This window comes from Schistocerca americana, chromosome 5, assembly GCF_021461395.2.
Source record: "Schistocerca americana isolate TAMUIC-IGC-003095 chromosome 5, iqSchAmer2.1, whole genome shotgun sequence".
Classification (NCBI taxonomy): Eukaryota; Metazoa; Arthropoda; class Insecta; order Orthoptera; family Acrididae; genus Schistocerca; species Schistocerca americana.
In genome coordinates, this window is record NC_060123.1 from 628376607 (window position 1) to 628403563 (window position 26957).

The following is a 26957-nucleotide window of genomic DNA, read 5'->3' on the forward strand; positions in this document are numbered from 1 at the left end:
TCAGCTGCTGCTCTTACTGTTCTTATCATGATCTCAGCACTTAACAACAAATTACTGAATATGGTGGATCCAAAGCTGTCTACTACCTCTAGGGAATGTTCATTGATGGTTACAGATGGGAAAGTATTTGTAACTCATAAACTGCACCTAAGCTTTCCTAGCACATCTGCACAAATTACTGGAGCCACTAAGCCATCAAAGTTTACAAAATACAAGTTAAGTTGCCGTTGTTGCAGTTCAAAGCAGCAGAAGCTTTTGTGTCAAGTTACTCGACTTGTCCATTGTTTTATCACAATCAAACATCACTGAATCAAAGACCCTCTCAATGTTATAGACTTATCCTGGAAAGATTTGCCACAACTTAAGGGTCCTTAGTTCTTATTTATGCTACAGTTATTTAAACATATCAACTATGATTTATGTTTGAAATCCAATTCATATGTGTACTATAACTCATGTGTGGATCATGTAGGAATTAAGAGAGCACAGTACTTGACAAATAGTGAGGTAGTGCAAGCGAAGAAAAAGAACAATAAATAAATTAATAAAGAAAGTATAATAGAAATAACTCACCGCAATTGGGCTGCAGAGCCAAGGCAATATAGGTGTACTGTGAGTATAGTTTGCTCACTAAGAGGTGAATGACAGTTCCTTAGTTCTAGGTTTGTAAATGTCGGTTGACTTCAGCCTGCTCATATTTTGTGTCTGGCCACTGCCACCCTATGTGATCTACTACAGAATTTTGGGTATGTAGCCTTTGTGAAGTGATTATTGTGTTGTGTTGTGTCACAAATTAATAGATTTTTCGATCAGCCAATGGGACGAACATTGACATACACATGGGCAAGCTTCAACTACATGAGAGTAATTTGGAATTTTTGAAAAGGTAACCCCCTCATGAACCATTAACCTTGCCGTTGGTGGGGAGGCTTGCGTGCCTCAGTGATACAGATACGTAGGTGCAACCACAACAGAGGGGTATCTGTTGAGAGGCCAGACAAATGTGTGGTTCCTGAAGAGGGGCAGCAGCCTTTTCAGTAGTTGCAGGGGCAACAGTCTGGATGATTGACTGATCTGGCCTTGTAACACTAACCAAAACGGGCTTTCTGTGCTAGTACTGCAAACGGCTGAAAGCAAAGGGGAAGCTACAGCTGTAATTCACCCCGAAGGCATGCAGATTTACTGTATGGTTAAATGATGATGGTATCCAATTGGGTAAAATATTCTGGAGGTAAAATAGTCCCCCATTCGGACTTCCAGACGGGAACTACTCAGGACATTGTTATCAGGAGAAAGAAAACTGGAGTTCAACGGATCAGAGCGTGGAATGTCAGATCCCTTAATCAGGCAGGTAGGCTTGAAAATTTAAAAAGGGAAATGGGTAGGTTAAAGTTAGATATAGTGGGAATTAGTGAAGTTCGGTGGCAGGAGGAGCTAGACTTCTGGTCAGGTGAATACAGGGTTATAAATACAAAATCAAATAGGGGTAATGCAGGAGTAGGTATAATAATGAATTAAAAAATAGGAGTGTGGGTAAGCTACTACAAACAGCATAGTGAACACATTATTGTGGCCAAGATAGACACAAAGCCCACGCCTACTACAGTAATACAAGTTTATATGCTAACTAGCTCCGCAGATGATGAAAAGATTGATGAAATGTATGATGAGATAAAAGAAATTATTCAGATAGTGAAGGGAGATGAAAATTTAATAGTCATGGGTGACTGGAATTCGATAATAGGAAAAGGAAGAGAAGGAAAAATAGTAGGTGAATATGGAATGGGGGTAAGAAATGAAAGAGGAAGCCGCCTGGCAGAATTTTGGACTGAGTATAACTTAGTCATAGCTAACACTTGGTTCAAGAATCATAAAAGAAGGTTGTATACATGGAAGCAGCCTGGAGATACTAGAAGGTATCAGATAGATTATACAATGGTAAGACTTAGGTTTAGGAACCAGGTTTTAAATTGTAAGACATTTCCAGGGGCAGATGTGAACTCTGACCACAATCTATTGGTTATGAACTTTAGATTAAAACTGAAGAAACTGCAAAAAGGTGGGAATTTAAGGAGATGGGACCTGGATAAACTGACTAAACCACAGGTTATAGAGAGCTTCAGGGAGAGGATAAGGGAACACTTGACAGGAATGGGGGAAAGAAATACAGTAGAAGAAGAATGGGTAGCTTTGAGGGATGAAGGAGTGAAGGCAGCAGAGGATCAAGTACCGTATTTACTCGAATCTAAGCCGCACTTTTTTCCTGGTTTTTGTAATCCAAAAAACCACCTGCGGCTTAGAATCGAGTGCAAAGCAAGTGGAAGTACTGAAAAATGTTGGAAGGTGCCGCCACAACTAACTTCTGCCGTCGAATATATGTAGCACTACACAGGTATGCTTTGTAGGCACAAAGATAAATACTGGCGCCAAAACCTCTGCGGCAGTAAATAAATTTAAAAAAAAAAGGTGGAAGACGAGCATTTTTTTCTCCGCCCCGAGTGTCGACCACTGCATTTTCATACATTATCCAACGAAGTAAATACAAATTCCATATTGTTCATCTTCGAATGTAGCAGCATTTCAATGTACTACGAAAATCTGACTGGCAAGACTGTTTGGGATGTTTGTCAATATGGCCAACTCTACTTTCTGAATTCTTTCCTACCCGTGAGAAGAGATGGTTGCTAATAGGAATTTTTATGAATTGTGAACCACATGCAGTATTCTCTTCACCATAAGAATAATACGAATATAAACATTTTCCATGTATTATTTCGTGTTTGCTGCTATCTCATTTAAATCCTGTCTGCCTAATAAACTACGAAACTAGAGTGAGACAACAGTAAACGCGGAAGAGTATACGTATCGTGTCATGTTTATATTCGTATTATTCTTATGCCTAATAGTGATACAGTCAGAAATGAAGCACGGCAACTGACTAGATTTTTAAATCTAAGATGACTCTAATTTCTGTGCAAAATGTAATGTACTAAAGAGACGCCTGCAAAGATTTACAAACGGAGAAAGATTTTCGCTACACTCTCGCTCAGAACATCATCTATCATACGCAGTCTATTATTTGGTTCTTGTTGATCATTATCAAAGAAAGCAGTGGTGTAAGTAACAAAAAATAGCAGTCTCTTGCCATTGTTTCGCTAATGAGACGAATCCAGCGGTAGCGCGCACAAAAGCAAGCCGTGCCACGAGCGGCGACAGGCCATAATCACGCACTGTCAGAATGCGACAAACAATACATGACACAGTACAGTAATGCATTTTCAGCTTAGAGTGACGTAAACACCTATAACAAAGAAAACAACACTCATCAGATCAAAGCAAAATAAGCAATTGATTCAAACCAGACGAAGCACGTGAAAAAGGAAGGGTACCCGTATAAATACGGATGGAGCGCCTGACGCATAGCAATGGCTACCTGGTAAAGCTTAACAGCTAAGCTTACGACTCGAACCAAATTACTGTAGCTGTATCGTCATTCATTCGACCTAAATTGTGTCTCATATTACAATGGACCAACTTCGTTTCGATTTGGAGGTGCGGCCTAAAATTTTCCCTCCCCTTGAATTTCGAGTCTCAAATTTCAGGTGCGGCTTAGATTCAGGAAAAAATTTTTTCCTTGATTTGGAGTCTCATTTTTCAGGTGTGGCTTAGATTCAAGTAAATACGGTAGGTAAAAAGACAAGGGCTAGTAGAAATCCTTGGGTAACAGAAGAGATACTGAATTTAATTGATGAAAGGAGAAAATATAAAAATGCAGTAAATGAAGCAGGCAAAAAGGAATACACTCGTCTCAAAAATGAGATCGACAGGAAGTGCAAAATGGCTAAGCAGGGATGGCTAGAGGACAAACGTAAGGATATAGAGGCTTGTCTCACTAGGGGTAAGATAAATATTGCCTACAGGAAAATTAAAGGGACCTTTGGAGAGAAGAGAACCACTTGTATGAATATCAAGAGCTCAGATGGAAACCCAGTTCTAAGCAAAGAAGGGAAGGCAGAAAGGTGGAAGGAGTATATAGAGGGTTTATACAAGGGCGATGTACTTGAAGACAATATTATGGACATTGAAGAGGATGTAGATGAAGATGAAATGGGAGATACAATACTGCGTTCAGAGTTTGACAGAGCACTGAAAGACCTGAGTCGAAACTAGGCCCCGGGAGTAGACAACATTCCATTAGAACTACTGATGGCCTTGGGAGAGCCAGTCATGATAAAACTCTACTATTTGGTGAGCAAGATGTATGAGACAGGTGAAATACCCCCAGACTTCAAGAAGAATATAATAATTCCAATCCCAAAGAAAGCAGGTGTTGACAGATGTGAAAATTACCAAACTATCAGTTAATAAGCCACGGCTGCAAAATACTAACACAAATTCTTTACAGATGAATGGGAAAACTGGTAGAGGCTGACCTTGGGGAAGATCAGTTTGGATTCCATAGAAATGTTGGAACACGTGAGGTAATTCTGACCCTAAGACTTATCTTAGAAAATAGATTAAGGAAAAGCAAACCTGTGTTTATAGCAGTTGTAGACTTAGAGAAAGCTTTTGACAATGTTGCCTGGTATACTCTCTTTCAAATTCTGAAGGTGGCAGGCGTAAAATACAGGGAGCAAAAGGCTATTTACAATTTGTACAGAAACCAGATGGCAGTTATAAGAGTTGAGGGGCATGAAAGGGAAGCAGTGGTTGGGAAGGGAGTGGGACAGAGTTGTAGCCTATCCCCGATGTTATTCAATCTGTATATTGGACAAGCAATAAGGGAAACAAAAGAAAAATTCGGAGTAGGTATTAAAATCCATGGAGAAGAAATAAAAACCTTGAGGTTCGCTGATGACATTGTAATTCTGTCAGAGACAGCAAAGAACCTGGAAGAGCAGTTGAACGGAATGGACAGTGTCTTAAAGGAGGATATAAGATGAACATAAACAAAATCAAAACAAGGATAATGGCATATAGTCGAATTAAGTCTAGTGATTCTGAGGGAATTAGATTAGGAAATGAGACACTTAAAGCAGGAAATGAGTTTTGATATTAGGGAAGCAAACTAACTGATGATGGTCGAAGTATAGTGGATGTAAAATGTAGACTGGCAATGGCAAGGAAAGCATTTCTGAAGAAGAGAAATTTGTTAACATCAAGTGTAGATTTAAGTGTCAGGAAGTCGCTTCTGAAAGTATTTGTATGGAGTGTAGCCATGTATGGAAGTGAAACATGGACGATAAATAGTTTGAACGAGAAGAGAGCAGAAGCTTTCAAAATGTGGCGCTACAGAAGAATGCTGAATATTAGATGGGTAGATCACATAACTAATGAGGAGGTATTGAACAGAATTAGGGAGAAGAGAAATTTCTGGCACACCTTGACTAGAAGAAGGGATTGGTTGGTAGGATATGTTCTGAGGCATCAAGGGATCACCAATTTAGTATTGGAGGGCAGTGTAGTGGGTAAAAATCATAGAGGGAGACCACGAGATGAATACACTAAGCAGATTCAGAAGGATGTAGGTTGCAGTAGGTACAGGGAGATGAAGAAACTTTCACAGGATAGAGTAGCATGGAGAGCTGCATCAAACCAATCTCTGGACTGAAGACCTCAACAACAACAACAATCCTGGGAAATCATCAGAAATGTCTGGCAAAAAGAGGTAAATTGTAATTCAATTTTTTTACAGTGACTGGATACTACCCTCCCCTTTGTCTGAATTGCTTTAAAATGGCCATTTTGTTTGTGTGTGTAAAAGAATCATTACTTGTTGTAGGAACTCCTGGCAATATCATACCCTGGAATCATTTCCAATGGTGGGCCCTCATTTGCAAGTAATCAATAAAAATTAATTTCTTGTGACTCACTAGATGACTAAAACTGCACCTGAACCAACACTGTAGTGTCATGGTTAAACACCTTGCTGGTATGCTGAAAGTAGTGTGAATGAATCCTGTCACAGCCAGTTTTTTTTTACATTTGTATAGAAATGGCTGTCATCATTATTTTTATTCTATTAATTGTGTATGCATTGTGAATATGGCCTTCCCAAATCTTTCTCCAAAGGAAGTCACTGTGGCAGACAATGGTCCATACTATGTCAGACAAGTGGACAACCTGGTATAATCACAAAGCAAGGATGAGAAAAGGCTGCGGAAGAGGTGTGTTACCTGCAATGAGGGCATGAGGAAGCAGGCTTTGTTTCCTTCAACTCACAGACATACACCTACTAGAAAGCCATATGTTGTTCAGTGTGATTTAATTGCATTGTAACTGGCAATAGCCAAATTGGAAAGATTGTACATGGAGTGCAACATTTTGCAGGACATGTCCAGTGACAATCTATTTAAGATTATGAGTGAATCCCTATTGTTAGTAACTGCTGATGACTGGGAAGGGTACTGCAGGAAGGTCCAACAACTGGAAGACTATAGGAGATGTGATGGTGCCATCAAATTTTCAGTAGACAAAATCATTTATTGATCAGTTATTGGTACTGCTGAATCAGATAGTAGTAATGATGATAACTCATTATGCACAGGCGAGGAATATAGTGAGACTGATTCTGAGTGATTCATGGGTGCTTACAATTCAGTGTTATGTTAATGTTCAAAATACTGATCATTATTTTTACTTCCACAATGTAAGTTTTACTACTGGCTCCTATTAATTTTGAATTGTGAATGAGAGCTGATATAGAATTAGTAGCAACAAACACCATCATTCAACACAAAACAATTTATTTTAGTTTTACGAATCTTGTAAGCATGTGTTACACTCCTGTCTGAGCTTTTACTTTCATAGACACACCATATATAGCATATGACAACTGGTACAGTGGGCAGTAAATGGCACTACCAATGTCATTTGGAGCATAAATTGATATGTGTGCAAGTGTAGTGCCAACATTGTATGAGACAAGGGCAGCTCATTACCCCTGCACCATCCCACATCCATTGACAACTTAGGTGCTCGGAGTCAGCGGGCAGAGGTTGCTACCTCTGTTCCCTCCATGCCCCTTGGAACTCATTCATCTCCTTGAGCACAAAATATATGTGTTTGTTTTGTGGCTCTTAGAAAAGGCATTGTCTGAAAGCTTAGCAATATTTTCAATCTTGTGTGTTTATACAATGAAAGAACTGTCTAAATTGCACTTTGTTTATACACATCAACTGGAAGTTGTACATATATGCATACTCTCATCATCAAATTAAAGAAGAAAGAGCTAATTAACACACAATATATTGTCAAATTTTGTGATGAATCATACTGTATACATGTACCACCAAATTTGCCAATATATTCAGTACATATTGTTTCTCTCTTCTTAAATGTGATTACAGCAGTCTGCATATCATTTACAGTACATTTAAACAAATAAAGTACAATTTATACTTTTTTCAGTGCAGACCAACATAGCTAACCTCTTGCAAGACCTTCTCTCTTCTATAATCAATCTCGTTTATGTACTTATCAATCAATCAATTCTTGAACTATTCTGTGTAAGGTTACCCCTGTTCTTTTTGTTACCAAAACCATGTTTCTGAGGTTGATCTCACTGAAATTATATTGCAGTATGTTATGTTTATACCACAAACCATCACAAAACAGCCAAAGTTTGGAGAATGAGAATCACTGTGATTGTGTGTGGATGTGCAAGAAACTGTTACAAGAACAGAAGAGCATTAGTGCTATCTCAACTGATGCATTCAACAGAGGAGAATGAAGAGATCGATGTTTAACATCCCGCTGACAGTGCAGTCATTAGAGATGGAGCACAAACTCAGATTAGGGAAAGATGGAAAAGGAAATCACCCATGCGCTTTCAAAGGAACCATCCCAGCATCTACCTTAAGCAATTTAGAGAAATTACAGAAAACCTAGACCACAACGATCAGATACGAGTTTCAACCATCGTCCTCCTGAACGTGAGTCCAGTGTGCTAACCACTGTACCACCTCACTCGGTAAATGCAACAGACCTCATTCAATGACAATACCTGACACTGAGTGACAATCCCCCCAACAATTGATAGTTTTATTTATTTCTATACCTCCAGAATGCACAATGATGCATGGACTACAGGCTTTAGTAATTTGGCACCCATTACTCCAATTTTGGATGATTATAGGATTTAGTAATTTGGAATCCCTCAATTCTGTAATTTTTTGGTGAAAAATTATGTTGTTAAAATCTTCCTGTTACCACAACACAGCACAGTCAAGCCAAGTCAGGATTTCAATGCATACACAGTGTAGATGTAACATTTTGCAACAAGTAAGATAACCAACCACTCATAGTATAGTGGATGAGATGAGTGGTAGATGTGTAGCTGAAGGAATGGAAAATGGTATCTCAGCTTATGAATTTTCAACCTTCTTCAGAGGACACATAAAGCAGAACAGTGTAGCAATGTAGTTGTAGTAGTAGTAATAGTAACACTAGTAACACTCTTTATATTTGTGTTGTGGAACCTCTGGTGATCTTTTCACCATATTATATGTATATTCCAACTAGCACAGATAATTCAGCCTGCAATGTGGTTCCTTTGTTCTATGTCCATGCAAATGCTTCAAGCGTACTGAAACACTATACATTTTGTAACATGAATTGCGAATGTCCTTTTATCACAAACATCATGATAGATAAGCTGGAGAAGGTAAGTCCATTGCACTATGAGCAAGATTCCACTGTTTAAATTAAAAACAGTACTTTGTACAAGCATGATTAGCTATTGAAATACCTTATTTATAGATGTACCTGTAATGACCTAGCCTTTCCTATTGTGCTGTGCCATCACTGAATGCCAATTATATGAAAGACATCTTTGTAATCCATATCATGTAGTATATTTGGAGCACTGAATTGACACTGTTCTCTCACAGACCACACATTTCACTGTACATTCAATTCACATTATTTCTGATCCCAAATATTAGAGTTCTCACTAAGAGGCTTCAAATTTACTATCAAGAATCCATCTGGGGCATACAAAACAGGTTACTGACAAATTTGCTGAACTATGTCAGTCATTGCTCAATGCTAAATGGCTCATTCTGCCATCACAGTCTAATATGCATACAAAGTAGTCTTCTCTTACATACAACTTCCATTAAACAACTGCAACTCAAATAAAATAGCTGTGTGACTGACAGATTTCAGCGGTGAAGGACAGTGATGCTCGTTCGTAGCCAGTCAATCACAACAAGGCTCCGTGTTTACCCACAAAATCGACTGCACTGCAAGAACACAGTGCTCAAGAAACAACTACAACTGGCTGAAGGCTGCCACCTGCCACTCAACTAGCTGAAACATCAACAATGTTGTTTTAATCAAAGTATAGTCCTGTTCATGTTCATATTGTCAGATAGATCCGGCCATCTAATGCATTCACATTTATTTGAAATGGAACACCCTAGAATGGTGTTCTACTATCAGTCTACTTAATATAAAATGAATAGAGATGATGCAGAATATTCCTTTAAGCCATATACTTGGAAATAATCAAACAAGGAGAAACAAGGAGTTTAAGCTATGATGTATGATGTCACAATGGTTTAACCCACTGATAAATTCTAAGACATTAAAGAAAGTACTGTAAAGTGACAGATCAAAATTTGATATGTTGATGTAATAGGAAATGTAACTAAAGTGAGAGTCTGCCTGCGTTTACTCACAGCAATGACAGAATGCAGTATATCAAATCTAGGTTCACAAAATACACTGATACCCATTAAAATTGCAACACCAAGAAGAATGGTCAAATAATGAAATTTAATTTAATGTGCGTATGCAGCATAGTAGGAGGAATATGAGGAGTACTTACAGATTTTTAACAATCAACTAGAGAAAATAAAGCTGTGACAATGGAACCTGAAGATGGTGTTGGCCCATTTCTTCACAACTGATGACTTGACAGAGACTCTTAGTTATAGAAGTCTGCATTTTGCTTGTTCAAAAAACATTCAATCTCAAAGCACACCTCTTCTCATCATAGCACAGCACTAGAGATAGACAGATGTTGACCGAAACACATTTGGGTGTGAAGAAGACAATCTGTGAAACTTTCAATGACTACTGTGACAATACCTCTTGGAAAAGCTAAAGAGATTATTGGTAAAAGTAAAGGCTGTCAATGGCACCAAAGTTAGGGTCTAACATTCACAGATGACAAAGGAACTGAAATCAAGTTTAGCAAATCAAAAACAGAAGCACTGAACTAGGTTTTCAAATGTTCCTTTACTAAGGAGCACATAAGTACTATGCCAACTTACTTCTCACACCAATGTAAAGCTGATTAGATTAGATTAGATTAGATTAATACTAGTTCCATGGATCATGAATATGATATTTCGTAATGATGTGGAACGAGTCAAATTTTCCAATACATGACATAATTAGGTTAATTTAACAACATACTTAAGTTAATATAACTTTATTTTTTTTCTTTTTTTTCTTTTTTTTAATATTTTTTTCTTTTTTTTTCTTAATTTATATCTAAAAATTCCTCTATGGAGTAGAAGGAGTTGTCATTCAGAAATTCTTTTAATTTCTTCTTAAATACTTGTTGGTTATCTGTCAGACTTTTGATACTATTTGGTAAGTGACCAAAGACTTTAGTGCCAATATAATTCACCCCTTTCTGTGCCAAAGTTAGATTTAATCTTGAGGAGTGAAGATCATCCTTTCTCCTAGTATTGTAGTTATGCACACTGCTATTACTTTTGAATTGGGTTTGGTTGTTAATAACAAATTTCATAAGAGAATATATATACTGAGAAGCTACTGTGAATATCCCTAGATCCTTAAATAAATGTCTGCAGGATGATCTTGGGTGGACTCCAGCTATTATTCTGATTACACGCTTTTGTGCAATAAATACTTTATTCCTCAGTGATGAATTACCCCAAAATATGATGCCATATGAAATCAGTGAGTGAAAATAGGCGTAGTAAGCTAATTTACTAAGACGTTTATCACCAAAATTTGCAATGACCCTTATTGCATAAGTAGCTGAACTCAAACGTTTCAGCAGATCATCAATATGTTTCTTCCAATTTAATCTCTCATCAATGGACACACCTAAAAATTTGGAATATTCTACCTTAGCTATATGCTTCTGATAAAGGTCTATATTTATTAATGGCATCATACCATTCACTGTACGGAACTGTATGTACTGTGTCTTATCAAAATTCAGTGAGAGTCCGTTTACAAGGAACCACTTTGTAATTTTCTGAAAGACAGTATTGACAATTTCATCAGTTAATTCTTGTTTGTCAGGCGTGATTACTATACTTGTATCATCAGCAAAGAGAACTAACTTTGCCTCTTCATGAATATAGAATGGCGAGTCATTAATACATAATAAGAACAACAAAGGACCCAAGACTGACCCTTGTGGAACCCCATTCTTGATAGTTCCCCAGTTTGAGGAATGTGCTGATCTTTGCATGTTACGAGAACTACTTATTTCAACTGAGTGATGTATTAGTGTCAGTGGTATACAGAAACAGTTAAAATCACTAAAATAAAACAACATTTCAAGGTGTAATGGAACCTCTGTCAGAAACTATACAGAATTTCGAGCTGAGAAAGCTCTTACATTTATTAAAATATAACAGAGAACCTTTGAACTATGAACTGTGCCCACTGATTGCAAGAAAGCACAGATCATACTTATCTACAAGAAGGTTAGCAGAAGTGACTACAAAACTAACATCCAATAATGATGATGTCTGTTGCAGAAACCTAAAACATATTCTGAGCTAAACATAATAAGATATTTCAAACAGAATGATGTCCTATGTGCCAACCAGCATGGGTTCCAAGGACACTGATCATGTGAGACCCAAACTGCACTTGCCTTACATGACATCCTGAGAGCCATAGATAAAGGCAGTCAGGTACAAGCATTATTTCTTAAGTGATAAGATCTTCTCAGATGATCACCCAAGGCATGGCATTGCCTTGTTGCAATGTTTCAGTGAGTTTCCTACCCACCATCTTTGCCTGAAGATGATGGGTATGAAATTTATTGAAATGTTGTGGAGAGAAGATGCCAACACACTGCTGATCACCTGAAAAGATTTTATCATTGGAATGCACCGAGAAAGCCTGCAATCACATGTATTATTTCTTGACTTCTGAAAATCAGTGCAATTTGGAAGTTTATTAACCAAAGTATGATGCATGGGGTATCAAACAAAATTTGTGACTGAAACTTGGATTTATTCATAGGGAGGACACACCATGTATCTCTGATGGAGAATCATCAACAGAAGTAGAAGTAACTTCAGGTGTGCCCAAGAGAAGAATGCTGGGATCTAGGCAGACAATACTGATAATTCCAGAATGAGATTTTCACTCTGCAGCAGAGTGTGCGCTGAGCTTCTGTAAAGTTTGGAAGGTAGGAGACGAGGTACTGGCAGAAGTAAAGCTGTGAGGATGGGGCGTGAGTCATGCTTGGGTAGCTCAGTTGGTAGAGCACTTGCCCGTGAAAGGCAAAGGTCCTGAGTTCGAGTCTCGGTCCGGCACACAGTTTTGATCTGCCAGGAAGTTTCAATACTGATAATTATCTCAGACTTTTTGCAGATAATGCAGGTATCTATAATGAAATACTATCTGAAGAAACTGCACAAATATACAGTCAGATATTGATAATATTTTAAAGTGGTGCAACAATTAGCAACTTTTCTCAATATTCAGAAATGTATACAATGACTAAAAAATTAGTGAGTCATATCTGGAATCATTCGACTCATAGAAATGCCTGGGTGTAACAATTTTAAGGGATATGAAATGGAATCATCACATACATTCATTTTAGGTAAAGCAGCTGGCAGACCTTAGTTCATTAGCAGGATCCTACAAAATGTACAGACAGTATAAAAAGAGATTTCTTAAAATATCTCTTGTGTGTCCTATCTTAGAGTACTTCTCTAATGTGTGGAAGCCATTCCAACATATCAAATAGGACTGACAACAGATATTGAAAGTAAACAAAGAATGGCAATATAAATTGGCACAGGTTTCTTTGACTTATGAGAGAGCACCACAGAAACACAGAACAGTGTTCTAGCAGTAGTGGACACCAAAAGACCTGAGGAAGATCCCAGCAGAGGGGTCGAAAGGTCAAACATTTTAGAAGAAACATGACGCGGCCTAATAACCCAGAAAATTTTAACTTTAGTGACAACGGCCACGGAAGCCTGCAGACTTACAATGATTTGATGGTTAAAATTTCCTCCAATAAAGAAAACATGAGCAGGGAACATATGTATTAGCATGTTGAGGGTTTCTATAAGGTTTTCAGTTACATCTACGGATGAATGGGTGGTCAATGGAAGGACTCAACTAAAAGGTGATGCTCACCCTCTGTGAGTCTTGTCCAAATAAGTTTAATTTGCAACATAAAATTACATGGGAGCCTGGCGACCATTGTGTAAATACTGAGCACATCTTTTTCCATGGCTTTCTGTCCACTAATCACAACAGTCCACTTCTTGTTAAAATTTTATTTATTTATGCATTTGGTGCACAGACCATCATTGGAACATCATACAAAATAACTTAATACAGAGTAATGGGTCATATGATTACAATCGTAACACTGGTGCAATATGCAGTCCGTTGAGCACATCAACATTATGATTGAAACCGTATGACTATATTAGCCTATTTTCTCTGATATTCTGATGATGGGCTATGCCTGAAATGGGTAAATGAATAAAAAATTACAAGCTTAATGTTGTCATTAGAGGCAAAAAGTGTTGAAAAAGACTTGCTCAGTATTTGCCTAAACAATCAAGCATGCAGCTTTAATTTCTATCTTGCTGGATTTGACTTTTTTGTCTACTGCAGTGAATACATAACCTCCATTTCAAGGTTGTATATATTTTCTATATCACTTAGATGCACCCCAAAAATCTCACTGTTGTCTATTTCTATTTACGCCAGCTTTTTGTATTTTGTATTATACCAGCTCCACTGCTTTTTAAGACTGCTTCAAACTCTTGGACATTGTTGCAAATGCTTCAGCAATTATCACTAGGATTACAGACACTTCATGACCATATCTTTGGGTCTTATACTAATATTCTACGTCTCCTACAGCTTTCATTATCTCGACTGAACAGAAAGTAACTTCAGATGAAAAAACATTTGTGCATTCCACATACAGTCATTCACATTAATAGATGCCTCTAGCGTGTAGTGCACCACTGACTCATCAGTTCTGGAAGAAAGGTGATCAGCTTTCAAACAAAGTGATGAAGTCTGGCACTGTACATTACACAAGGAAGTGTGAGTCAAATTTAAAATGAAAGTTTTGCTAAATATAATTAGAATTAAAATAAAGGTTTTGACACATTCACTTGGATCCACTTGCTGACAATGATGATAGCACAATTAAAAAAGTAAAATGTCTAAATAACAAATTATAGTCTCTACTATTTTACAAAAAAGGTCTCCCAGACACTAAGTTTGACATTTTGACATGAACTAACTCTGATAAATGCATCAAAACCATGCCTTTTTTCAATACAAAGGCAGAAAATGAACAAATATAACTAAAACAAATTCATTAAGCTGCATGAGATAATGAATAAAGTGTGCATGCCACACCTAACAGGTTGTGCAAAATAATCAAAACTTACAAGCAAGTCACAAAATGAAAATTTTATTTTTGACATGGGTATACAGGATGAAAGGTGGCAATACTGTAACCAATGAATGAATAGCAACCAAGTGTTAGGGTAGTGCTCGCACTTTCTTCACAAATGGAAGTATAAACAAGCTGCTATAAATGATTCAAGCAAAGTATGCACTGTAGGTCCTATAAGTGTTAAAGAATTTAAGGTATGAAGCAAATGAAGAGAATTATATGGTGGTAATCAAGATAACAGCAGAACTTAAACAGGTGCAGTAATGTCACACAACATTAGAAATAATTATTTCTATCAAGTTACCTTCCATTAGGTATGTGGGTGCACTCAGCAACTGTGATATGATTTATAAATTATAAAGCGCAGCAATCAGTCCCCCCCCCCCTTTTTTGTTTTGGCAAATCCAGATTTCGGCTAGTGCCTTGCCACTATCAATGCATTATTATCAAGTCTCAATGCATTTCAGTTCCCTGTTGTTCAGGCGTCAGTCACAGTTCTTCGAATACTACTCAGTAGTATCCAAAGATCTGTGAACTGTTGTTCAGGCGTCAGTCACAGTTCTTTGAATACTACTCAGTAGTATCCAAATATCTGTGAACTGACGCCTGAACAACAGGGAACTGATGCATTGAGACTAGAAAATAATGCATTGACAATGGCAGGCACTAGCCGAAATCTGGATTTTCCAAATAAAACCTGAAAAAAAAAGACAACTGACTGCTGCACTTCATAATTTATAAATTATTTCTATAGTTTTACTGTTAGCAATTTTTTCTTTTACTTTTAGTAACGTGAAATGGTGTTCAGTTTAGAATATCTGCTGACAGACTGTTCTCATCCAAATGTTTTCTTCTTGTTCTTAAAAACATCAAATATGATGCAGAGCTGTTGAAAGGCAGATAAACAACATCAAGAACTTTTAGAGCAGACTTTTCCAACACTGCCCCAAACTGACCCTTTTCATGTTCATGAGCGAGTGCAGGTAGTGTAGGCTAATCCCTAAGTTCCCAAACTTGTTTTTTGGCTTTAGGTGACTCAGCACCTCTACTATTCAATGAGTTGTTACCTTTATACCTTACATTATTTACATTTGACCAGACTTTTCATTACCCTATATAGTAGGCACTGAAGGGGTGAACAAGTTACTTGTCAGTTCTGAATGCTTGATACTGCCAGATGAATTGCAGAAAATAAATGCATGATTGATACAACATTGACTATTCATATATCATTCTTGTGTTCAGTCACATTACTCCATGTGCACACTGGTGGGGAGTCATCCAAGATGTGGAAAGGATCCTTCTGGATGCCATGAAGGGCACAGGGTGCAGCCAACTGCAGGTGGTGGTTCATGTTGGCACTAATGATGTGTGTCGCTATGGATTGGAAGAGATCCTCTCTGGTTTCCGGCAGCTATCTGAGTTGGTGAAGACTGCCAGTCTTGCTAGCGAGATGAAGGCAGAGCTCACCATATACAGCATTGTCGACAGGACCGATTGTGGACCTTTGGTACAGAGCCAAGTGGAGGGTCTGAATCAGAGGCTCAGATGGTTCTGCGACCATATAGGCTGCAGATTCCTCGACTTGCACAATAGGGTGGTGGGGTTTCAGGTTCCGCTAAATAGGTCAGGTGTCCACTACACACAGGAGGCAGCTACATGGATAACAGGGGCTGTGTGGCGTGGACTGGGTGGTTTTTTAGGTTAGACAGTCTCGGGAAAGATCAAAAAGGGCTCCATTCTCAAAGGGTACAGGGCAAAGAAACGACGAGCATCGACCAAGCAACAGTCGGTATTGTAGTTGTAAATTATCGTAGCTGTGCTGGAAAAGTACCAGAGCTTCAAGCACTGGTAGAAAGAACTGAAGCTGAAATTGTTATAGGAACAGAAATCTGGCTAAAGACGGAGATAAATTCTGTCAAAATTTTTACAGAGGCGCAAACCGTGTTCAGAAAGGATAGATTAAATAAAGTAGGTGGTGGTGTGTTTGTGTCTGTCAGTAGTATTTTTCTTGTAGTGAAGCTGAAATAGATAGTTCCTGGGAATTACTATGGGTAGAGGTTATACTCAACAGCTGTACCAAAATAATAACTGACTCCTTCTACCAACCCCCCCGACTCAGATGATATAATAGCTGAATGGTTCAAAGAAAACTTGAATCTCATTAAAAATAAGTACCCCACTCATACAGTTATATTTGATGGAGACTTCAATCTACCCTCGATTTGTTGGCAAAAATACATGTTCAAAGCTGGTGGAAGACAGTAAACATCTTCCGAAATTGTACTAAATGCTTTCTCTGAGAATTACTTTGAACAGTTAGTTCATGAGCATACACGAATTGTAAATGGTTGCGAAAACACACTTGACCTCTTAGCCATAAATAATCCTGATCTAATAAAGAGTGTCATGAGGGATACAGGGATTAGTGAACACTAGGTCATTGTAGCGAGGCTTAAAACCATATCAATCAAAACCACTAAAAATAAACACAAAATATATCTATTTAAAACAGCAGATAAAAATTTGCTTGATGCCTTCCTAAGAGAGAGTCTCCATTCCTTCCAAGCAAATTATGTAAGCGTAGACCAGATATGGCTCAAATTCAAAGATACAGTATCGACAGCAACAGGCAGATTCACACTGCATAAGTTAATAAGAGACGGGACTGATCCACCATGGTACACAAAACACATTAGAACAATGTTGCAGAAGAAACAAAAAAAGCTTGCCAAATTCAGAAGAATGCAAAATCCCCAAGACTGGCTAAGTTTCACGGAAGCTTGAAATTTAGTGTGGATGTCAGTGTGAGATGCTTTTAATAGTTTCCACAATCAAACATTGCCTCAAAATATGGTAGAAAACCTAAAGAGATTCTGGTAGTATGTAAAGTACACCAGTGGCAAAAAACAGTCAATATTGTCACTGCGCGATAGCGATGGAAATGTTGCCAATGATGGTGTCACTAAAGCGGAGTTACGAAATACAGTTTTCTGTAATTCCTTCATGAAAGAAGATGAAGTAAATATTTCAGAATTCAAAACCAGAACAGCTGTTAGCATGAGTGACATATAAGTAGATATCTTAGGTGTTATGAAACAACTCAAATCACTTAAGAAAGTTCCAGATGATATGCCAATGAGGTTCCTTTCACAGTATGCAGACACAATAGCGCCTTTCTTAGCAATCATATACAACCACTCACTTGACAAAAGATCTGTTCCTAAAGACTGGGAAGTAACACAGGTCACATCAATATTCAAGAAAGGAAATAGGAGTAACCCATTGAATTACAGATCCATTTCACTGACCTCAATTTGCAGTAGGATTTTGTAGCATATACTGTACTCGAACATTATGAATCACCTTGAAGAAAATGACTTATTGATACATAACCAACACGTATTCAGAAAATATCATTCTTGTGCAACACAGCTAGATCTTTATTCCCATGAAGTAATGGGTGCTGGTGACAAAAGATCTCAAATCGATTCCATATTCCTAGATTTTCAGAAGGCTTTTGATACTGTTACTCACAAGCAATTATTAATCAAATTGATTGCATATGGAGTATTGTCTCAGTTGTGTGACTGGATTCATGATTTCTTCTCAGAGAGGTCACAGTTCATAGTGATAGATGGTAAACCATCGAGTAGAACAGAAGTGATATCTGGTGTTCCGCAAGGTAGTGTCATAGGCCCTCTGCTATTCCTGATTTACATAAAGGATCTACGTGATAATCTGAGGAGCCTCCTTATATTGTTTGCAGATGATGCTGTAATTTTCTGTCTAGTAAAATCATCAGACAATCAATTCCAATTACAAAATGGTCTAGAGAGAATTTCTGTATGGTGCAAAAAATTGGCAACTGGCACTAAACACAGAAAAGCATGAGGTCATCCACATGAGTACTAAAAGAAATCTGATAAATTTTTGGTATACAATAAATTGCACAAATCTAAGGGCTGTCAGTACTACTAAATACCTAGGAATTACAATTACGAGCAAGTTAAATTGGAAAGACCACAGAGATATTATTGTGGGGAAGGTGAAGCAAAGACTGCACTTTGTTGGCACAACACTTAGAAGATGCAACAAACCCATTAAAGAGACAGCCTACATTACACTTGTCCATCCTCTGCTGGAATATTGCTGTGCAGTATGGGATCCTTACCAGGTAGGATTGAAGGAGTACATCGAAAAAGTGCAAAGAAGGACAGCTTGTTTCATGTTATCGTGCAATAGGGGTGAGAGTGTCACTGATATGATACATGAGTTGGGGTGGCAGTCACTGAAACTAAGGCAGTTTTCTTTGTGGCGAGATCTATTTACGAAATTTCAATCACCAACTTTCTCTTCCAAAAGCAAAAATATTTTGTTGACACCCACCTACGCAGGGAGAAATGATCATCGTAATAAAATAAGGGAAATTAGGGCTTGAACGGAAAAATTTAGGTGTTCCTTTTTCCCCCACGCCATTCGAGAGAGGAATGGTAGAGAAGTAGTACGAAAATGGTTCAATGAACCCTCTGCTAGGCACTTAAGTCTGAATGTAGATGTAGATGTTTAGATGTACAGTCTTTCTACCATACACTCCTAGAGTGGCAGACAGAATTGGCCATATATTACGCAAATAAGACTATTTATAAATTGACAAAGGAGGTCAAAGGTGGCCTCAGATTGGCAAAGGATAAAAGGAAACAAGACAATAGCTCAACAAGAAAGAAGAAAGCCTCCAGATGAACAGATCCTGGATTCCCGTGCTGTAGAAAAAAACTGTTGCAGGCAGCAAGGGCAGAACCACAGCAGAAATGACCACAGAAAAACTCTTGAATGTTGACATGCCAGGTACATATAATCTGCAGCTGTGAGCTTGACTCCAAGTCCACCATCAGCAATTGAGGGTGATGCTTTGACAACGCTGGCCACTTGTGCTTGTGAAACGTTAGAAGAATTATCAAACAAATGTTGGTCAGAGAACTCAAAACAGACGCCAACAGGCAATTTGTCAAAATTACTATTGTTTTTACACACGATATAACTGACTTGAGATGACATTAGGTCCTGTGCAAGTAGCCAAAGCAAGAGATAGAAGATGAATTGCTGGTTTGGCAGAGAGTCTTTACTATCAATAGAGAGTGTTGTTTAATATTCTTTGTGTTTACTTACTTTGTTACAACTTAAGTGCATATGGAAATGAAAGAACATATTTAGTAATCACTGTTTCTGCAATTTTTATATGGAAATTATTTCTTTTCAACAAAATATGAAAGATGTAATGAGTTTGTATTCACTTCACTACATGGCAATGCACAAGTATGTCAGAAGTTCACACATGGACACTTCTTCACATCATATGACTGTTCCACAACACCCACTTCTCATCAACTTGTTCTTAATTTTCTTTTCTCTTATTCAGTGTCCTCCCGCCATAGTTCTTCCATTGTTTCACTGTTACACTACATATCCCCATCTATTCACTCACACTGTTCACTGCACATCCCCATCAATTCATTTTCTCTTTGGAATTTATTTTGTATTCTCCATATTCTTTAGTTTCTTCTTTCCCTTCACTGCTTCTTTTCCAACAACTTTTCTTCTTACCTTATTCTATGTTTCTACCCTATTTTGTCTTGTCTATGCAAGATTGTCAAATTGTCCTTCCCTATCTCTGATTTATTTGCTGCTCTTTTTTCTTTTTGCAGATCCTCAGGATTTCAAATCTTGTTTCTTATTAACATTCACAATTAAGTTCCCTTCCATGTTGTCTTTACTGTGTGTTCCTTGACCTTAGATTCTTTAATCCTAGAACAGCTATATTTACTTAAATTTGTATTCTTTTGTGTGGTCAGATGAAGAGTCTCTGGTTCGTAACTCTCACAAGCTGCATATTGCAACTATAAATGTTTTTTACCTATGTCTGACAATGTACAAAAGTGTAAACAATTTAGGAGTAAGGATAACAGGTTTCTAAATAGTTGAGACACTGATTGGTTCACTGTTACACAACCACTTCAAATTTCACTTGCTTTTGGACAAAGTACAAGCACACACACACACACACACACACACACACACACACACACACACGTTGCCTTTACTCCTAGATTATTTACATTCTGCCCAAACTTTCCATCAATGTATAAAAGTTACGCGATAAAAATTTTTACTGTTGCCCATTCATATTGTCTTTCAGGTGTGCTGAAGCTGTATTACAGATGTAAGAAGAAGACTATAAAATGTGAAGTGCACATAAAATTGCTCATATTTTGCATATACATTAAGGATCTATGGATTCTGCAATATAAGAAGGAAAAAGGTATATTTCATTCTCACCTGTGACATCTCTTTCACAAGGAATTCCTACTCCCACACTATTATTTGCAAAGCACAAATATGTGCGGAAATTTTCAACATAAGATTCCAGAGTGAGAATGCTGCTTTGTCCTTTTTTCTCCACATTTTCTTCTATTGTGTCATTTTCATTCTTGATTCGCCAAGTGAAATCAACTTCTGGTGGATTTGCACTTGTAGAACATGTTAAAACCAATTTTCCATCCATTTCAGCTTGAGTAATGGCACATTCTGGCTTATCTGTAAAAATTAAAAAAAAAGTGTATTTCAGACTAGTGAATACATAAAGTGTTAAAATACAAAAACTGATATATAGAACAGAGATCAATAAAATGAAATGCTAAAGAGAAATGGGGTGGGTGTGGGGAGGGGGGAATCTACAAGTATGAGCATACACCCAGAAAGAGAAGCTCTCATTTCATACTTTATTCACAATTTCTCCTTCTTTGTGACTGACTACATTTCTTCATATCACTTCTTCAGTTTTTAGTACCCTTCAATTGCGATTTTCTCTCTTGGCTCACAGCAGACTGCTTAACTCCTCATCTTACACAAACACGTATAACGCAATTGCGAACTACAGTATATCCCTGCTTTTATGTTCCCAAAATTAACATTTTCCTGCCATTTCCATCATTTTTTATAGCTCCCATCAAATTTCCTGTGTCCACAATGTAAATTCACACCCAGTTTTTTGTAAACATATTTATAATTTTCCCATGATTTACGCTTTATGAAAAAATGTTCGTGGAAAAAAACTGATGTAAAATGATTCTGGCATGACATTGGCCATCAAGTAGTGTTTACAAAAATTATGTTGTTAAGTTTCTTGACATCAGGGTGCTCTACGTCACAGATTTAACCCAGTAAACATGTAACAGTTGGAACAATTTATGCCGTATCTCATGCCGCTGACAATTATTAACAATAACTATACTATAGGCATATATACATACATATATTGTTGATCAATTACAACAAGAAAATTTTTGTGTAATTTCTTTTTATTTAGGTGAATAACAAATTATAATAGAATCATCATATTAATAAACTGGTCAAAAAACTCAAGTCAATCTGTTTTGAGCTAAGAAGTATCTCTCACTGTCTTCACCTCTAGACAAGGTAGCTAAGTATTTTTTTCCTTCCAATCTCTATTGTCTTCTGGAATAGTCTAATGTTAACTCTTTTGAGACAGAGCCTGAGTCTCAATCAGGCAGAAGCCTACAGTGAGAGCCTGAGTGAGATGTGGGCCCCATTTCAAAAGGATTAGTGTTTATTGTCATTATTGTGCAAAAGCAAGGCTGTAGAATATTATATCTGGATCTATGCTCCACACTCCAATTCAAGGTTTGTCACAGAGGGTACATTGAGTATAGCTAGCATTCTCTCCCTTTCATTTTCCATTTGTGTATAGTGTGTGAGAAGAATATCTGTCAGTAAGTTTCCATATACTCATATTTCACTATATGGTCATTCTGTGAAGCATAAGTGAGAGGAAGTGATATGTTGCTTCAATCTTCTATGAAAGTACACCCACAAATTACTAACAGTAAACCTCTCTGTGATGCCTGACTCTTAGGATCTTCTCTATCTTGATTCAAACACAGGAGATTTTTGGTCTCATATCAGGCCATAAAATGTGAGCATATAATGTGTTCCCTTAATTCCACAAGAGGTAATAATTAGTGTTGTTGGCCTAAAGCTAAGTGCATCTCTCTGCGAAATTTCTTGAAACAAGGATGGACATTTTGAGTCTAAATTATGTATCTACAAAACTGCCGATTTTGACATACTTGCTTAAAACCAACAAATACAGTGATAAAACATTGGAACTCATATATTTAACCATCCTGGAAATAGCATTCAGCTAATGCTGCATATTAATGACCTTGTGGACAATATTAATAATAACCTCACACTTTTTGCAGATGATGCAGTTATCTATAATGAAGTACTGTCTGAAAGAAGCTGCATAAATATTCAGTCAGATCTTCAAAGGTTGGCAACTTGCTTTAAATTTTCAGAAAAGTAAAACTGTGCACTTCACAAAACGAAAAACTGTAGTATCCTTTGACTATAATATCAATGAGTCAGTTGCGATTGGATAGGTCATACAAATACCTGGGTGTAACACTTTGTAGGAATATGATATGGAATGAAGGTGGGTAAAGAAGGTGGCAGACTTTGGGTCATTGGTAGAATACTGGGAAGACTCCTGCAGGAGCTGACTTAACAAAAAGAGCAGAATAAATGAAGTCATCAGCACCCAATGGTGACACCTGTCCTCTGCAGACTGTTGTCTCTTCTGGTGAGGAGATCCTAGTGTTGCAAAGTAGCTGCTGGCTAGTAGATTCTCATAAACACCACCCCAAATCAGACCCTCACTATCAGATGTTCTCAGATGTTCGCTGGCATACTTTATACTTGACCATATCATGATGTGTACATGATGCCGAAAACCACCGTTCTTCATCAGCCATTAACGTCAAGGTGAAGACTACTGCAGTGCCAGATGAAGCATCCAATCACCTTCCAAGGACGTCATCTCCAGTGGCAGCAGGTGTCTACCTGAGCTGGGAACCATATATAGAGGAACTTGGCACTTTCTCACCACTGGATCACCTGCCAGTGTCTATCTTCTGCTGGTGACCACCTCCCTCGTGGATCGTATCTTCGAGCTTGGGCTAGGGCTTCCCAGTCTCTCTGTTGCTGCACAGCAGCTTCTGAGGGCCTTTATTGCTGCTGACCATTGCCAGTGCAGGCATATGACTTTGACTTGATCCATGTTGAATGTTACAGTATAACACCATCGTCTCTGGTGTGTTAAGGGTGCCATGAGCCAGTCAGGCTGCCGGATGCTATGTCTGATGCACTCTGGCAGCAGTTTTACTGATACCACCATCCACCATTGCTATGCTTGTTGTTCTGACTCTGAAAGATGGCAGTTGCTGACCAGGGTGTTTGGCCCACTGGCAGCCACTAATATCATTGAGAGGCAATAACCTCCCACCTGCCACAATCCTGTCTCTGTATCAAAATGAATAAAAGACAGTTGTAAAAATTAATGTTTCACTGACGACTTGGCAAGCAGTTCCAGTAACCACCACTTATACAACCCATGTCCAAGCAAGGAAGCAGCATCATTTCCTGATGTACAAATGGCCAATCCTCTGCTAATACATGGGTCAACTATTGGCCGAAACATTTTGCTGCCAGAAATGTTTGCTGCAGTGTGGACAACCATCATCCAGGTAAAGCAACCAATTTCAGACACACCAACTTTCTGGTTTCAGAAGTGTCTGCAGCATCGACTGCTGCCATTCATCAAGAGGAAGCACCAACTGTGACATAATCACCAACTCTGTGCTACGGGTTTGGTGATATAGACGTGGTGAATGAACTTTATATTTTTGGGGTTTCCTATGTTCTTGGGCATGGGAATGGTGGTGAGATTTGTGCATAAAAATCTTCAGATGCATTTTATGAAACTGGAAGGACCTGTAGATGTGTCTTAGTATAAGGAAAACTATATGGAACACTAGTTTTGGCCAGTGAGATGACAGCAGTGTAATTTAGTGGGCCACAAGTTTCCTTGTACACAGTCAGTACCAGCTAAAAACAGTACTTGGTGATGTAATGGGCACGAGACACATTGTTGCACTGATTTGATGTGCTTGGTTATTTGTCATAAATATTGAAGGCATTTCTTTTGTTGTATGTCTGAAGGCTTGTATTGGTTATCAGTGAATTTTTACATACTTCAAGTGTATTGTGTTTCAGTGGATGGGATCTGCACAAATGCTAGGATGACAAACACACGCTTTGATGATTAGGAAGCAGCTGAATCCTTGGTGAAACAGGTGGCTAAGCTGGACGAAAGTAATTCTACTTCATAAAGGCAGCTGGATGCTCTGCCAGTAAGCAACATGGGCAGACAAGAGTGAACTTGCTGGGGTAGTAGAAACAAAAGCTTGAATCAGAATATCCACTCATACCTTGAATTCAGCCACTGCTAGTCTGGCAACACCATTTTCAGGAAACAACTAAAGATGTAGTAGCATTTATTGATAACTTGGATGCTGCCATGAGGCTGAGTGATTGGATGTATGAAGTACAATTGTACATGGACATATCACAGATAATGGATGAGGCAAAGACATACACAGCATACCATGAAGGGTTGAATGAAACATACATTTCGGCAACTCAAAAATGGGCTCATTCAGCACTACAATAAATGGAACAGTACCAGATTCTTTAGGGAGCAACTCAATGAAATATCCTAAAAATGGAATGAAAAAGTGGAAACATTCTTGGACAGAGTTAGGAAAGCAATGCACAAACCTATGAGTTAATGCAGAACAAGGTTGCAGAACATAGAATGCTAGATTTTTTTTTTTTTTTTTTTTTTAGGGAGAATTCATCTGATATGACAAGGACAGTGTATACGTAAAACTTGAAGGATCTTGGTGCTGTCATTATTGTTGCTATACAGCTGAAAGAGATGGATATTGCAACACAGGTGCAGAATAAATGGAGCGTTTTCTCTTCAGAACTAAAATGTTATAGGTGTGGATGTTGAGGCACTTTTGAAAGTAATACTGCCAACCACAGAAGTTCTGTGAGTGTGCAGTGGTAGGACATCACATGTGGGATTGTAGGAATAAGAAACAGGGTGGCAGAAGTTCATTAGACACTAAGATGAATTCTGCAACTGGGGCTTTTGCAGTGAAATTCCTGCTATAAAGACATATGCAGAAGCAGAATGTTGCTTAGTTGGCATGGTGAATGGTACAGAACATTGACTTTTAGTGGACACAGGAGTCCATGTATGCTACCCTTTTAGGTAGAACACAGAGGCTCATTTATTCTACCCTCCTGGGCAGAAAGAGTGAATCCCTTACAATGTAGATTATGTGGAGTAAGGGACAATGAAGTGGCATCATTGAGGTCAATATTGTTCAATTTTTATAAGGGCAAGAAATTTTTGAGAGCATATGAAAGTGTTGTCGTTTGTCAGTGAGGGGTACTGTACAATCCTGTAGCTGATTTATTGAATAAGCATCATACAAAAATTGATTTTTCCTAGCACATTGTCGAACTTGGTGGAACATTGCTCTCACTGGGAGAGACAGCTGCAAATGATATATTGGCACAAGGTTCTCTTAGCACAAAATTGGAACTGATAAAAATGCATACAGAATCATTAAGGCCCATTTGCACTATAATCTGTTAAAAGGCACAGGAAAATTGCTCTTGGTAAATGTAGGTACTCACCTCCTGAGTGATACTTATACATTATAGAGCCATTGAAACACAGTGACACTTTGGATAGATCACACGAGTGTGGCACAAGTGCAGGGAGTGAATGGAGAATACTTGATTCCAGCTAGTGTGGATAATTTTGTCGCTGACAGAGTGGTTTTGCCAAAGGGGTTATTAATTTCCATACTAGATGACCTGTACTAGGATGATTTTGACATGTAAAGTGTGGACCTCTGCATTAAGCAAACAATTAATGCACCTGCATTATGAAATAAGTGAATCAGATGGAATGGTAAGGTAGGGTAGCTGTAGAAATGCTATTGATACAGTTCACAGATTTGTTCAGTCCTTGTGGACCCTCACTAGCAACACCAATGATGCAACACAGGATCCTGATGGGGAGATAATCCTCCTGTCTATAAGAACCCATACAGAATACCTTTTTTCCTGCAACCAATAATGGAGGAGTTCATCAATCAACAGCTAAATGATGGCTTTACTGAAGAGTGTGATAGTCCCTGGGGAGCACCTGTTGTCATCATGCCCAAAAATAGCAATGTGGGATGAGGAAACACAGGTTCTGTTGTGACTACCATTGTTTAAATGCCAGAATTGTGATGGATGCATATCTGATACCAAATATTCAGGAAACATTGGAGAACTTGGG

General features: G+C 38.1%; 1 protein-coding gene across 1 annotated transcript in view; it reads right to left on the bottom strand.

Moving 5' to 3' along the window:
- Positions 1 to 26957, bottom strand: part of LOC124616598 (hemicentin-1) — a 1150083-nt gene that overhangs the window by 138971 nt on the left and 984155 nt on the right. The window contains exon 13 of the mRNA XM_047144918.1: positions 21008 to 21265. Coding sequence (XP_047000874.1) covers positions 21008 to 21265 — 258 coding nt within the window. The remainder of the gene's footprint in view (positions 1 to 21007; positions 21266 to 26957) is intronic.